General features: G+C 48.7%; 2 protein-coding genes across 2 annotated transcripts in view; one reads left to right on the top strand and one right to left on the bottom strand.

Moving 5' to 3' along the window:
- The window catches only part of BID (BH3 interacting domain death agonist), a 28627-nt gene extending 22193 nt beyond the window's left edge, over nt 1-6434 (top strand). The window contains exons 4-6 of the mRNA XM_032269587.1: nt 2206-2345; nt 3461-3673; nt 6076-6434. Of these exons, the coding sequence (XP_032125478.1) occupies nt 2206-2345; nt 3461-3673; nt 6076-6087 (365 nt within the window). The 3' untranslated portion in view covers nt 6088-6434. The remainder of the gene's footprint in view (nt 1-2205; nt 2346-3460; nt 3674-6075) is intronic.
- Nucleotides 6435-12637: 6203 nt separating this feature from the next.
- The window catches only part of BCL2L13 (BCL2 like 13), an 89878-nt gene continuing 86128 nt past the window's right edge, over nt 12638-16387 (bottom strand). Inside the window, 3 exon segments of the mRNA XM_032269586.1 lie at nt 12638-14658; nt 14661-14696; nt 14698-15090. Coding sequence (XP_032125477.1) covers nt 14287-14658; nt 14661-14696; nt 14698-15090 — 801 coding nt within the window. The 3' untranslated portion in view covers nt 12638-14286.

Raw genomic sequence — 16387 nt, 5'->3', positions numbered from 1 at the left:
AAAAAAAAAAAAAAAAAAAAAGGTAAAAAAATTAGCCGGGCGTGGTGGAGGGCGCCTGTAATCCTAGCTACTTGGGAGGCTGAGGCAGAGAATTGCAGGAGGCGGAGGTTGCAGTGAGCCGAGATCGCACCATTACACTCCAGCCTGGGTGACAGAGCGAGATGCCATCTCAAAAAAAAAAAAAAAGCAAAAAAAAAAAGCTACAATGAATAGTTGAGTTTGCCACTGGAAAGGAAGCATGGAAGTTAAGTCAGACGTATTTGAAGGCTGGGTCATGACTTGTCAGTTACGCAGAGGTGAGCATTTGAGAGGTTTGGAGGACAAGTGGTATGGTCGCCATACTGCATGCTTGACAGACTCCAGGGAGGCCGTGAGACCCCAGAACACAGCGTCCAAGGACGTGCCTGCTCCTTGCACCGCGCTTCCCCCACCCTGCCCAGCTCTGAGGTCCACATTGTGGAGGTGGCGGAGTGGATTGGATGGCAGGGAGTGGGGCTGTCATCGTCAGATGAGCGCTAAGGGGACTCCCACCAGGGTGGGGTTAGTGGCAGGGGCAGGCGAAACAGTTGTGTTTGCAACGTTAGGTGAGATTTGACAGTTGACTGAGGGCGGGAGCAGCATCCCTAACACCAAAAAAGCCAGAGGGAAGTTGTAAGCACAGAGAAAATAGATTTAACGGGATAAAATACAATAGCTGGCATCTTTTGAACACTTCCTACAAGCTAGGCACGGGGCCCATTCACATTCATGCAATCAAAAATTTTTTAAGAAATGGGGTCTTGCTGTGTAGCCCAGACTGGAGTGCAGTGGTGTGATCACAGCGCACTGCAGCCTTCAACTCTTGGCTTCAGGGAGTCCTCCCGCCTCAGCCTCCTGAGGTGTAGCTGGACTACACGTATGTACAGTATACCTGGCTCCCAGAAGTTTTTGTAGAGCCTGAGCATGGTGATACCCCAGTGCTGGGTGTAATCCCGGCACTGTGGGAGGCCGAGGTGGGCAGATCACCTGAGGTCAGGAGTTCAACACTAGCCTGGCCCATATGGTGAAACTACCTTTTCTAAAAAATACAAAAATTAGCCGGGTATGGTGGCACACACCTGTAATCCCAGCTATTCAGGAGGTTGAGGCTTGAGATTTGCTTGAACCTGGGAGGTGGAGGTTACAGTGAGCTGAGATCGCACCACTGCACTCCAGCCTGGGAGACAGAGCAAGACTCTATCTCAAAAAAATAAACTAGTTTCTTGTAGAGACAGGGTTTTGCTCTGTTATCTAGGCTGGAATGCAGTGGTGCAGTCATGGCTCACCGCAGCCTCTACCTCCTGGCCTCAAGCAATCTCCTGTCCTCAGCCTCCCAAAGCACTGGGATCACAGGCGTGCGCTACCACCTGGTTCCTGCAGTTGTTAACTGAGCATCTACTGAGTGCCCTGCATTGCTTTAAGTGCTGGGTATTTGTCAGTGGACAAAACAGATTAAAAAACCACAGCTGTTAGGGAGGGAGCTTACCCTCTGGCAGGGGCAGCAGACACAGCAAGTGCTGAGGAAGAAATGGAGGAGGCAGGGAGTATGGCAGTGAGTGTGGGAGGGGTGACAGTGACCCTCGGGCAGGGACAGCACGGGAGGCTGTGCGCCGGGGAAGAGGGCCAAGGGTGTGAGCTCCAGTTAGAAAGGCAGGGGAGATTCTCCAGGGCCTTCTGGTGCCAGTGACAACTGGGGTTTTCCTGAGATGGGACTGTGAGGAAGAGGGGTCTCAGGCTGGGAAGCGCGGAGGTGGGTCTGGGACGCCATCTGCCCGCAGGGCACCTTCCTAACGGCTGCCCAGGCCAAGGCCGACCCTGCTGGGTTGTGTGGTGTGAGCCATGAGACCGCTGCTGGGTTTGTACCTCGGATGTGGTTGTGACACCCCAGCTTCGCTGGCCCTACCCATGGGGACATGGTGCCCGTGTGCGGGAGCCTGGGCCTCAGCCGGGGCCCCAGGCTTGGGTACTGCCTAGAACCCAGCTCAGTGCTGGTACCCAGCCCTCCCGCAGTCAGCTTGCTGGAGTGGAGCACATGCCCAGTGGGGGCCAGCGCTACACTGGAGGGGGTGGGACTGGCCTTGTCCAACCGCAGAAGTGTCCTTTCCTGGGGCAGGGTGGCATGGGGGAGGGTATCAGGGCCATTGTCTGAGTCTGCTTCGTCCCTGCCACCCCTGCCTGAACATGCAGATTCTGAAAGTCAAGAAGACGTCATCCGGAACATTGCCAGGCAGCTCGCCCAGGTCGGGGACAGCCTGGACCGCAGCATCCCCCCGGGCCTGGTGAACCGCCTGGCCCTGCAGCTCAGGAACGCTGGCCGGTCGGAGGAGGTGAGTGAGGGCCTGAGGACCACGTGGGCAGGCACGTGAGCCCAGCGGCCTGTGCCCCACCTCTCACAGGCAGCCCCCTGTCCCGTGAGGCCACTCAACTCGTGACTGTCAAGTCTGGAACTCTGAAAAGTAACTGGACGCAGGGCATGGTTCATTGCCTTTCAGAAGAATTCAGCTGGTTGACATTGAGCAAACCTGAATGTTAAATTAGAGTAGCGTTTAGGGGTAAAGGCCTTTGAAAGATGAATGAAGCATGTTTGGTTGGCAGAAGTAACAACGCCATCTTCGGTTTTAGGGGTTTAATGGGGCACCAGTGAGAGCCGTAAGCCCTGGCTCTGCTGCCTCCTTATTTGGAACCACACAACTTCCTGAGCTCTGCCATTTGCTTGGCACTGAGGGGGACACAAAGATTGGTCCGGAGCACTGGGTCCCCAAAACATTTAGCGGGAAGGACCACATCCTCCGAACTGCCGAATACGGGCCTGTAGCAGTAGGAGCTGAGAGGACAGAAAGTTCTACCTTTTTGACTCTACCAGCTAAAAACGCAGGCGCCGCACCTCCCAGAAACCCAGTTATGCTTCTGTTCAGCAGGGCCAGCCTGAGGCCTTCCCAGAAGGCTGCCGCCATCCCCATGCTGTCCCCAGCAGCTGCCTAGAACGCAGGAGTGTCTGGCGCCCTCCTGTGTAATTCTGCGTGTGAACCGATGGGCCTGAGGGTCCTTGCCAGCCTCATAGTCTGTGTCCGCTCCCCCATGCCGCCGCCTCCTCCCCTCCATTCAGCTGGGTCTGCACCAATAAGATAGGCCTCAGGTGTCGCAGGTGGTCACTAGCTCTGGACTCGAAGTGCCTTAGGGCCAGGGCCGACCCAGGCTTCTTGAATTCCATCACCGTCTAACAGCGCAGGGGCTCACTGCATATGCATTTGCTCAGTGACGCCCTTGCAGGGAGAGATGGCAGTCTTCCCTTTCCGTTGCCTCAAAACTCAACTGTTTCTCATTCTTTACGCCCAGCAGCCTTGGCTACTTAATAAATACTTCCCTTTGAAGTGCTGCTTCAGACTGGGGACTGTGTTTCCTTTGCGTATTGGTGACCCAGGTTGTGTGTGTCCCCATGCAGGACCGGAGGAGGGACCTGGCCAGTGCCCTGGAGCAGCTGCTGCAGGCCCACCCTATGGACATGGACAAAGAGAAGACCATGCTGGTGCTAGCCCTGCTGCTGGCCAAGGAGGTGGCCAATCACACGCCGTCCTTGCTCCGTGATGTCTTCCGCACAACAGTGAATTTCATTAACCAGAACCTACGTGCCTATGTGAGGAGCTTAGCCAGAAACGTATGTACCCGTGAAGTCAGCCCTTCCCTGCCTGCCACCCATGCCCTTTTCTCTGGATGGTCAAGAAGCCCAGCGGGGCCCCTGCCTCTGATGCTGGCACAAGGGTTACAGGCTTTGCTGCTCAGGTTTGCTTTGGCTGTTAGCAAGAAGGCTGGGTGAAGAAGGTGGTGAGGAGCACCCGGAGTCCTTTTGAGTTTTACCAGCTTGCTGTTGGAGACATGCTCCACTCAGAGGGACGGTAAAGGCTCACACTGCGCTCCTGGTGGAGTCCTCACAGCACAAGCAGGTCATGGAAATAGTGTAATGTGGCCAGGTGCGGCAGCTCGCACCTGTCATCCCAGCACTCTGGGAGGCCAAGGCGGGCAGATCACCTGAGGTCAGGAGTTCCAGACCAGCCTGGCCAGCATGGTGAAATCCTGTCTCCTAAAATACAAAACTTAGCTGGGCATGGTGGTGCATGCCTGTAGTCCCAGCTACAGAGGAGGCTGAGGCAGGAGGATTACCTGAATCCTGGAGGTGGAGGTTGCAGTAGTAGAGGTCGCACCACTGCACTCCAGCCTGGGTAGCAAAGTGAGACTCTAACTCAAAAGCAAAGTGTAATGTGAACCAAAGAGGTTCAAAAAAAAGGGGGGGTGGGAACTGTCTAAATCTTTTCCAGAGCACATCTGTCCCACAACCAGGTATTAGAAGTCACAGTCTAAAGGCCAGGCATGGTGGCTCACACCTGTAGTCCCAGCGATTTGCAAAGCAGAGGCAGCAGGAGTGCTTGAGGCCAGGAGTTTGAGATAAAACTGAGCAACACAGTAAGACCCTGACTCTAAACAACTTTTAAAAATAATTAGCTGGCTGGGTGCAGTGGGTCATGCCTGTAATCACAGCACTTTGGGAGGCCAAGGCGGGTGGATCATGAGGTCAAGAGATGGAGACCATCCTGGCCAACATGGTGAAACCCCATCTCTACTAAAATACAAAAATTAGCTGGGCGTGGTGGCATGTGCCTGTAGTCCCAGCTACTCGGGAGGCTGAGGCAGAATTGCTTGAACCCAGGAGGCGAAGGGTGCAGTGAGCTGAGATCGCACCACTGCACTCCAGCCTGGCAACAGAGCAAGATCCCGTCTCAAAAAAAAATTAGTTTAGGGCCATGCACGGTTGCTCACACCTGTGATCCCAGCACTTCGGTAGACTGAGGCTGGTGGATCATGAGTTCAAGACCAGCCTGGCCAAGACAGTGAAATCCCGTGCCTACTAAAAATACAAAAAAAAATTAGCCAGGCGTGGTGGCAGGTCCCCATAGTCCCAGCTACTCGGGAGGCTGAGGCGGGAGAATTGCTTGAACCCAGGTGGCAGAGGTTGCGGTGAGCTGAGATCATGCCACTGCACTCCAGCCTGGGAGACTCTGTCACAAAAAAAAAAAAAAAAAAAAAATAAGCTGAGCACAGTGGCATGCACCTATAGTCCACGCCATCACGGAGGCTGAAGCAGCTCCTCTAGAGGCTGAGGCAGAAGGTTCTCTTTGCTTGAGCCCAGGAGTTCAAGGCTGTAGTGAGCTATCATTGTGCCACTGCACTCCAGCCTGAACAAAGCAAGACCCTGTCTCTAAAAACGAACAAACGTACAGTGTTCACGATGCTGCCCAAGAAGGGCCAGACAGTCCTTAAAATCTGGTTTCATAGACCCACATGGAAGTGGAGTGTCCTATTTGTAAATTTAAAAATACTAGTGAATGTTTGGGATTTTATGACATCAGAAGCATTAGTTCAAGCTTTGGTTTTTAAGTAAAATAGCATCTAATCTGCTACTGAGAACTCTGAAAAAATCATTCCAGCCGGACATGGTGGCTCATGCCTGTAATCCAAGCACTTTGGAGGCCAAGGCGGGCGGATCACCTGAGGTTGGGAGTTCAAGACCAGCCGGACCAACATGGTGAAACCCCGTCTTAAAAAAATCATTCCTTCTATGCTGTGGTCTTCAGTTACACAGGCATTTTAAAAACAGAATGAATATAAACCCAGCTGAACTGTTAGAAGGAGGTAAGCCCGAGGCGATTCCTGGGCAACTTTTACCAATAACCACGTAAAGGGGGAATGAGTGGGCAGGACGTGTGCAGCAGTCTGTATGGACAGCTTACCAGAGGCTGGCGGCTGAGACAGGATCGTGATTCCTCTGACCCAGCAGGGGCCTTTCCACACCGTCAGTGCCTCGGAGACGCGAACAGCCACCTCCCCGCCTCAACAGCCTGTTTCTGGCAGTTGCCTCCATGTAGCAAGAAGTAGGACAGAAGGACAGGACTTCAGGGCTCTGGAGAATGTGTTTTCATAAATCCCAGCTTTGCTTCAGAGCTCTGGAGCCTGGTTTGTGAATTAGCCTCGCTGATTCTCGCTTTCTCTCCTTTCTTGCTCCAGGAGACGGACTGAATCGACGGTTCCGAAGGCATGACTGGCTGCAGCTCGGTGTGGCTACAGCTGGGTGGCTGCCTCAGTGCAGGTGGGCCCCTGGCCTGTCAGCAGCGTCCCTAGAGAAGACGGGCTGGATGGCGGCTGTGATTTCTCTCTCAAAGACAATGTTCTAAGCTTATAACCCACTTAAAAATATCCACATTAATATACTTGAATGAAAATGTCCATCTGCACGTATCTGAATGGCCTTCATGTCACCACACATGAATCTGCACATTCGTAACTACATATGGTGCCTTTATTTCAACTGTGCAGGTTCCCACTTGAAAAAACAGGTTTCAAGGCAGTAGAAACAAAACACAATTTTTTTTTTTGTAAAAAATATTACCGTTTAATATTAAAGTTCAACCGTAGGGGATGGTCTTACGGCAGGCAATATCCTGTGAGGAAAGTGGAGAAGAAAGGGGCATACCTCTTACAAGTGAAAAATTCCACTCAACACAGGGACTCTTACTACTAAGGAACCAACAGTCTTCCTGTTTAAAAACCAAACGGCACAGAGGTTCTGAACGCAAGTGCTGCACTCAAACAATGGGATAGTGCCCCCCAATACGTAGGTGCTTGATTTTTTTCAACTTGATCTTCTTTTGAGTCAGAAAGAACCACCTGTGGTTCTAAAAGGCATGAAGGTGATATAAGGGCCCATGTCAGCCACTGTTTACAAACTCAGGTAGCTAACTGCACTGCACCCTTTCTCTCTCCATGAAGTCAAGGCTTTGCTAAAGACATTGAGCCAGGGGTGCCAGAAGCTGCTGCAATGCCCTGGGAGCAGCCTGGTCCCAGCTGTAAACTGCCAGTTTCCAGCCACATGCTGGGCTCTCCGTGCCTCCAAAGTGCATCTGGAGAGACCAGGTTCCTAAGCAAAAGATGAAAGAGCAGTTGGACTTTTTAAAGTTCAGCAAAGTGGTTTCCTCTCCTAGGGACGGTCAAAACCAAGTCACTTACGTAGTACCAAAATAAGGAAAAGCTTAGCTTTAGAAACAGTGCAACACTGGTCTGCTGTTCCAATGGTAAGCTGTGTCCCAGGAATCAGTGTAAAAGCACGACAGTGAATGCTAGGTCCGTGTCACACACAGTGCCGTGAACAGGAGAGCTCCTGTGACCACACATGAGGCTGCTGGGGAGGCGTATGAGTAAGGGCCCTGACGGACACATAACTACTTCTTACCAAAGACACTTTTCTGCTCCTTAAGAGTTTAAAATCATCAGAAAAGAAAAACTCTCCATATTGCTCAGCATGGAATACATACCATGTTAGAGCTGGCTCTTGAAGTGAGCAAAAGGTTACAAATACTAAAAAGTGCTGCTATGCAGTGTGAAGGCCACCATTTGGAAATAAATTCTAACAACACTATGACTTTCCATGTTTTGGAGTGGACTTCTTAAACAGCTTTTCCAAGCACAATGGAAACAGGCTGAACCACACTGCACCTATACATCCGTCCACACATCAGCCATCACAATCAGCTTCTCACCAAGGGGAGGCATCTTCTTCCCAAAGGGGCTGTCCACCCATCACCCAGAACTCGTGGAACAGTGCACTAAAGCAGCAAGTGACCCTGGACCATCTCCCACACACTGACTCTTCCACAGCGCCTTCACCTTCTGTTTCCCTTGAATTAATACAGTAGGCCGCCATTTTATTACAGCTTATAACAGGTCTTGGTGTAAATTCTTCCAGACCAAGCCTGAGGTGATACCGTCTTGGCTATAAAGCAAGACCATCACCCCTTCTCCCAAAGCTAACATAAAAAGATTCCACTGTCTCAAACGCAAATGTTCCAGTCTTGAGACCTTCCCAGCCATGACAACTCGGGCACATCCTGGCAGTTGGTGGATTTCACCGTGTAACAATCCTTGTGGATATGACTGAAAGGAGACTTAATTCAGAGAATGTGTCTTCCACTCTGTTTTGAAAACATTTGAATTAAGTGATGGAAACTCCCTGTGAAACATGCAAAGCTTTCTCCTTGAAAAGATGCTTGGTGGACCTGGAAGTCAGGTGGGATGTTTGGTGCATCCACCACAAGGTTCAATCACTCCCGACCTCCCTCTTAGGACCCAGCGTTAACTGCTGAGATGCTCAAGGCTTCCTTAAAGGATCGCAGCAGTAGAGCCTGGTTTTACTGTCCAACAACTTTATTAGTTGTGCTGACTGAGAACTGGCATACAGAGAGTCCTTTGAAAGCTACGATCTTGTTTTCAGAACCTGGAGTCAGTTAAGTACGGACTAACAAACACAACCGATAATGTGAAATATGCTGCCTAAGTCGAGGGCATAAAGTTACCATGTGGATAGAAAGATGAGGCCACTGATCATCTTCAAATCCCGTGTGTTCTCTCTGGCACACTGCTTCTGACAGAAATAACACAAATGTGAAGTGTGTTCCTTTCCCCTAATGAAGAGTAGACTGGCCAAAAGGTCGATGACGGGAGAGAGGAGGAGCCAGAATGACCCACAGGGATGAGCAAGGCAGAGTTGCACACAGAGGGCTCACGGCACTCACACAGAAAAAGGCAACACATGCTGCTTCACTAAAATGCCTGTGTTAATTATCGAAAATTACCACTCAGTTCCGGTATTCTTGAGAGCAATGGTTAACTGACCTTAATTAAAGAAGGAGTTATGTAGGAAGTAGAGGCACTTTTAATCTGAAGGAAGAAATAAAGAAGACTGTAATAGGGAAAACACAGGTCTGGGACCTTTCCTTTGATGCTGGCCAAGGACCCATCTACATGATACAGTTCTCTTGTTGGAAAGCATAGGGAAAACGGAGTTATTCCAAACCCCGCAAAAGAGAAGACTGTACTTTGACCTCCTTTTCCTGGGGGAAAGGCAACAACCAGTAATCTTAAAATGTCAAAACTTTTCTTCTAAATAGTACATTCATTAACCAGTTTCTTCTAGTGGTGCAAACAACACTCGCTACAGTGAGTCATATCACTATAAAATTTCCCCTCGCGAGAGGGGAGAGCAGGGTAGACTCACTTGGATCCAGCTGCTACTTTGTGACTGACGGCAAGGCCTTGCAAATGTCCCTGAGAATAATTCCACTCTGAGCGTGGGGGAGGCAGCCGTCTGGTGCGGGCTCCTGTGGCGTGAACATCGGTATGTGGAAGACCTGGGGGTGGTAACGCGCAGCAATGCCGGCTGAAGTCGAACAGCCTTGCAAAAACAAACGTGTTAATATTTTAGTGGCATGCACTTTACAACTCCCCACGGAGCTCTCTTTATATATGAGGTAACCACAGGGTAGTGACTGAATGTCACCGTTGTGTACCATAGAATTGGTGTTCTCTAGCCCAAGTTATAATTACCTTGATGTGCTGTGGCATGTGGTGGGAAGTCTTTCACTAGGAAGTCCTCCAGGAGCTGATATACTTGTGGCCATACCTGGTCAGCCCTCCTAAGTCCCCAACCTCCTTGAGTGTCCGTCCAGAGGCCAAGCAATGCGTCCAGGTATTCCCCCGCTCCACTCCACAGCCCTACCCTTATGATGGCATATGCAGGGGAGAAAGAGCGAGAAATGCATCACGGTGCCATCTTCACCCGCCTCATTTAGCACTCTGAGAATTCCTGGGACAGACTGCCTAACCTTGTTTACAAGCAAAAATAATCAAGAATGTTAACGGAAGCTCATCGGCAATCACCGAATTCTGTAACCACAAAACATCTCAATTAATGTCCACAGGAAAACAGCCACAGAATTGGAAGCTGAGACCAGTCCTGGACACAACCCTCACTCTTTTTATTCTGTAGTAGAGCATGCTTAATATTTAAGTGAACCTATATAGTGCCTTTGTACAAATGAGGAAAAGACCCCTTCTCCCAGGGCCATGGCGTGGCAAGAGGAGCACAGGCTGCACGCTGGAATCTGTCCCGTCAGCGCTTATGCGGTAAACAACCAGCACAACCATTTGCAGAGAGCCTGCCAATACTGCTTTGCAGGAAATGATAAATTTCCTGCAAAGGAAAATGATAAATCAGATTCAGAAAAATTCCAGTCACTGCCTCGCCTCTCATGCTTGAGGACATGAGGAAAACTAATGAACTCATTCTGTAATATGGGAATAAAAGGAATGCAAACAGCTGTTAGAGCTGTGAAGGTGAAATAAGGTATGTGACAGCACTAGAACCATCTCTGGCATGTTGTAAGTGCTCAACTAATATTTGCTAAAATTATAACTATCGACGTGAATTTTTTTTTAGGAAAAATTATATACCCTAAACTCAAATGAATCTCATAATCAAGAGGTTATCACTAAGGGAAGGTCTTGGTGCACCAAAGAAGAAACGTTATTCTGGCATCGGGTGTCGCTGCGATGTTAAATGACAGGATGCTTCTGCAGGAACTCGGGCAGAAGCTCTAAGTCATGTCTGTTAGCAATCACACAGCCTACAAGGCTGTCTTGAAGGATGTGATCACCACCTCAAATTCTTGGAAAGATAACTTTGTGTGGAAAGATGTAAGAAATTAAGAGAAAGGGGAAAAAAAAAAAACTTCTTAGCTACAAAACCTTTTACTTTTATAAAACATCTCTTAAAATAATTCAGGCCGGGCGCGATGGCTCACGCCTGTAATACCAGCACTTTGGGAGGCCGAGGCGGGTGGATCACAAGGTCAAGAGATCGAGACCATCCTGGTCAACATGGTGAAACCCCGTCTCTACTAAAAATACAAAAAATTAGCTGGGCATGGTGGTGCGTGCCTGTAATTCCAGCTCCTCGGGAGGCTGAGGCAGGAGAATTGCCTGAACCCAGGAGGTGGAGGTTGTGGTGAGCTGAGATCGCGCCATTGCACTCCAGCCTGGGTAACATGAGTGAAACTCCGTCTCAAAAAAAAAAAAACAAAATAAAAAAAAAAAAAAAAAATTCAAACACTGAAATGTCCGCATCCCATACCTTTCAGGAGCAAGGCAAGGAGCAGGCATTACTTTGATATCACTGAGGGAATCAGCGCAAAGCCTGAGGAGATCAACACCGGCTGTGAGAACACCCTGTCTCCAGGTTCACAGCTCACTCGCCCAGGACAAGCCTAGGTTGGCAGTGGCTGCATCTGGTATACCTGGGACAGAAAGGCAGGGAAGAAGGGGTATCAAGGATGCCTCTAGGTGGGAAATGGGCAAACCAGAGGGTCAAGAGTTGCATTTTGTGATTTACAGGGGAGTGATCATGAGAGTCCCTTTAAGGCGCACTGTAGGTACTGAGTGATTTCTGTGGGCCCAGAATTATCACTTCTTAATAAAGAGAGGATAAATTATCATTCTTTGTTTTCCCCAATAAATCATTATCTTCAATAGGGCAGTTGAGATGAGGTCTAAGGACTAACAACAACTCTATAAACAAGTTGGATTTATTCTGAATCTTTCCTTTACCTTAGAGAGTGCGTAAGTCGGGGGCAGAAAGGAATGGTCTCCTACCATCAGCTCCTCCCCAAAAAAGGAGAGAGTACTTAAGAAACAGTTTTTAAGGCTGGGTGTAGTAGCTCATGCCTGTAATCCCAGCACTTTGGGAGGCCGAGGTGGGTAGATCAAAAAGTCAGTAGTTTAAGACCAGCCTGGCCAACATGGTGAAACACCGTCTCTACTAAAAATACAAAACTTAGCTGGATGCAGTGGCGGACACCTGTAATCTCAGCTACTTGGGAGCTGAGGCAGGAGAATCGCTTGAACCCAGGAGGGGGAGGTTGCAGTGAGCTGAGATCACGCCATTGCACTCCAGCCTGCGTAACAGAGCAAGACTCCATCTCAAAAAAAAAAAAAGTTTTAAGTGAATAAGCAAAAAGCAGGAGCTGCAGTCGGATGCAGTTCCCATGAGGGCGGTTCCCTCCACTGCCGGAGGGAGAGGGCAAGGAAGTGAAGGGAACGCAGGGATGCTGCCGCATCCTGTTCCTCAGGAGCTGACCAAGAGTCACCAAAGAAAGCCAATGGAAAACACCGTCTGGTTCCATCACCCAGCAAAACACAACTGGCCAAGTCATGGCGGGTAAACGTTCAACAGGTGGACAAACTAAAGCAGCAAGCAGCCGCTTCCATACCTCACTTCTTCCTATTCTTTCCCTTTGTGGGCAACGCAGCCTCAAACACCCTAAGCCTCACACCTTTCAGCAGCTCAGAAGTGAACCTGGCTTCCGTCAGTGCTTGAATGCGCTCCGTCAGTAGGTGTGAGGATCCAGAGTTGGTCAGCGTTAACACGGGGAGTGAAAGTCTTTTATCATTTTTTAAAAATCAAGATAACTCACCAGTTCTCTCTCCTCTTCCCCTATGCAAACACAAATATAGCAATTAGAATACAAAAGAATCCAATGCAACTATCAAGAGTTCATGAAGAAAAAAACCTTTGCCTCACTAATCCCATTTCCCCAACGCACCTCTGATTACTTCATCCAAGTACACAAAAACCCTTAAAACAGGACTTCCTAAATGGGACACTGCAACACAAAACGTAAGGACATGCTACACGAGAAAGCTGGACACACACACAAACATGCTCCCAGACCTTGTTTTCACCAACCTTTAAACAGTATGGCTTTAGGGAGATTTTATTTTAAAACATAAATTAAAAAAAAAAAAAAATGCATTTAAAACATCAGGTTTTGGTGACCAGGGTAGGTAAAGTATTTTTATTATAAATTTCAGGATCTAAAAAATAATTTATTACATTTACTAAGATAAATCTAAGATGACCTTTTTAAACCAAGCACGTGTGCCCCGCACGGTGATGTCGCACCCTCGGACATGGAAAGACACAGGTCTACCCCTCCTGCCGGGCTGGGAACCGCCAGAGGAAAGAAACGTATGCTGATGTTCAACTAGCCTATACTAATTAGGACAATTTTGGTTTATTACCCTGGCATTTGGTCGGTGAAGAATTCAGGTGAAGACACCGTCATTCCTGAACTCTGAAAGCCAAACTAGAATCTGCAGGGCAGCCTCAGTCTTAGAATTCAAGCTTCTTTTTCCTACTTTTTATTTCAGTGATATTTAGGACACTCTATATTTAATAAGAGTTATGATCGATCTGGCTCTGTAAGCCCAAGAATGAAAATCCTTACCACCTGGCAAGAGACCCATAGAACTGGTCAGCAGTAAGACTGCGGTCACATACGGGAAAACATATACTAGCCCAGGGTTACAGACAGCGACCATCCAGCAAGAGAGATGCTGCTGGCAAGTCCCCACGGTGAGTGCGTGACCACTAGGAAAAGGGCTGAAGAGACCTCAGAAGGTCATCCAGGTTATCCTCCTTCCTTGACACAACACAAATGTGTCTCTCTAGCCAAAGTTACTTGCAATTTCATCCCCAAGTGAGGACCCCAGGTCTCATTCATATTATTTTCTCTGTATATATATTTCAAAGACTCCTAAAGGCATCATTTTACAAGGTGGAGTTGCAGGAAGCTTTGGGGACTTGACAGGTCTGAGCAAGCCCTCTCCTGTGGGATCTTAGCAGGAACCTGGGGGTGAAGAGGAACAGTGCAGTCCCTGAGAGGCAGCTGAGAGGACAGGCGAGCACCCTCACGCTCCAGGATGAGGGGCAAGGGGAGAAAAAAGGAGTGGCTGCAGAGCCCAGCCTGCTCATCAGAAAGGATGAAACTCTAAGGGGATTAAGAGCTGCCAAGTCAGTGGCTGAGGAGCCCATGGCTAAGCTCTCGGCTGGGAATTTCTATCCCAATTCTTCCTAAGTACACCCTCTCCCTCTAAAGCAGCAGCTCTCAGCGGGGGGTGATGCTGTCACAGGGGACATTTGGCAATGTCTAGAGACATTTTTGGTTGTCATCTGAGAGTGGGGTGCCCCTGGCATCTAGTGGGTAGAGGCCAGGGATGCTGCTGAACATCCCAGCACACACAGGACAGCCCCGCCACAGAGAATGATCAGAATATCACTAGTGCCAAGGCTGAGAAACCCTGTCCGGGAGGAGGTGCTTTACCCTTAAGATTCTCAATTTAGCATGAGCCGAGGCCCTTGGGATTTATAGTCAGACGAACATGAATGCCCCACCTTAAGCCCTAACATGTGGGTCAATCCACTGCCATGTTGAGAAGTCCCCAATTATCCCATAGTGTCCCACAAATGTTCACACAGTTGCTGGCAGTTCAAATTCCAGCCAGTATACCTCAAACCTTACATCCTTCTGTCTTTCTCTTCTGAAAAACCTACTTCTTCCTCAGAGCCAGGGCTACCCCGACGGCCACTGCCAGGATGGCGATGGCAGCAGCCCCTCCAAACAGCAGTACAGACTTGCCCTCAGACAGCAGCATGGGCTTCACCTCGCCGGCGGGGGGCAGCTCTTCCGCAGGGCTCTCTTCCCTTTCGTTTGCCTCCTTCTCACTCAGCAGCATTTCTGTGGGTTCTGGTGTGGGAACCACCTCCTCCACTTCAGTAGCTTCAAGTGTTGCTGCTTTTACCTCTTCTTCACCAAGTTCTACAAACAGAGATGTCGCAGGGCTGGACTTCTCAACTGTGATCACTTCTGTGTCAGGTTCCCTCGCTCCCAGCAAGGAGGTGGCAGTGATGTGTGGAAGCAAGGGAGCTGGGGCTTCAGGAAGTGCCTCTTGCAGCTCCCCTGCTGGCAGGACCACAGGAGCCACAGCAGCCTCTTCCACGCCCTCAGGTACTTCTTCTTTCTCCACGTGCACGATGTCAGAATTGGAGGAGTTGTTCTCACTCTTCTCTCCAGCTCCGTTGCTGTCTAAACTTTTCACTTCTTCAGGATCCATTGCAATCTGCTGCCAGGACTCAGGGCCTAGAGACACTGGCAGGCTTTCTGTGTGCCAACTCTGGCTAGCTGACAGTGAGACAGGCAGGCTCTCAGACTGCCAGGAAGTGGTCACAGTTGGAGACTCTGGGGGACTGACTTGTCCAGAGTTGTCGCTGGGCAGGATATAAATGTCATTGCTATCTTCTGCAGTGATTCCAGGATATTCCTCCTCCTCTGACTCAAGACTAAACACAGTGCCCTAGAAACCAAGGACAATAGTCAATAATAAAGACTGGTAACTATTGAAAACATCAACATCCATCTGGAAAACAAATTCTTTCCTAAACTGAGGTTCTAAGAATGAAACACTGTTTAAACCTACAAAGTTTCTGAATTGCATGCATTTAGTTGTAGGCCAAAGCAGAGGAAGAGCTTTTGACAGTCCTCTGAGCAGTTTCCTTGAAACTAAAAAATCAAAAGTTAATTTATATTCAGTATAATTCACATACAGGCTGAAAGCTTCCTAATCTAAAAACCTGAAATCCGAAATGCTCCAAAATCTGAGATTTTTTTTTTTTTTTTTGAGACAGAGTCTTGCTCTGTCACCCAGGCTGGAGCGCAGTGGCACAATCTTAGCTCGCTGCAACCTCTGCCTCACAAGTTCAAGCGATTCTCCTGCCTCAGCCTCCCAAGTAGCTGAGATCATAAGCACCCACCACCAGTGATCCACCCATCACAGGCACCCAAAGTGCTGGGATGGCAGGTGTGAGCCACTCTGCCCAGCCCCAAATCTGAAACTTTTTGAGCACTGAAATGACATCACAAGTGGAAAATTCCACACTTGACCTCATGTGATGGGCTGCAGGTAAAACAGAGTAAAAACTTGCTTCATGAACACAATTATTTAAAATATTGTGTAAAATTACCTTCACTCTATAAGTATAAGGTGCATACAAAAAAACAAGTAAATTTCATGTTTGGACTTGAGTCCCATCCTCAAGATATCTCATCACATATATGCAAACATTCCAAAATCAAAACAGAAAACACTTCTGATGCCAAGCACTTTGGATGAGGGATACTCACCCTACACAGTCAATGCAAAACAGCAGAGAAAACAAAGGCAAGACCTTGTGCTCTGGAAACTGATCACTTAGTAGGGTATAAAAATAATGCTATGTCATAGTCCATGTGCTATTAAGAGTTCACATGGTAGTGTTGCTTTCCTTAGAAGAAGAAAAAAAGTTCAGATGAAAAAAAGACCTCTTTGGGTAGAGGTCAGAGAAGGCAGGGAGATCACAGAAAGCTTCATGGAGTAACCAGCATTTATACTGGGCATCTGAAGAATGGGTAGTTAAGATTTTGGCAGGTGAAGGGTACAGAGAAGACACAATACAGGCAAAAGCACAGAGACAGAAAAAAAGGGGATAAGCACGTAGCCCTGTTTAATTAATGCAGAGTGCACATGAAGAACAGAAGTTCAGTGAGGACAGGACCATGGAGGAATCTGAATGACAGACAGCTAAGAAATAGGGACTTTTTATGCAACAAGAGAT

Source organism: Sapajus apella, unplaced genomic scaffold (assembly GCF_009761245.1).
Source record: "Sapajus apella isolate SASKATOON/1434 unplaced genomic scaffold, GSC_monkey_1.0 scaffold195, whole genome shotgun sequence".
Lineage (NCBI taxonomy): Eukaryota > Metazoa > Chordata > Mammalia > Primates > Cebidae > Sapajus > Sapajus apella.
Note: the sequence above shows the minus strand (reverse complement) of the source record. Positions and strands in the feature narration are given on the sequence as shown.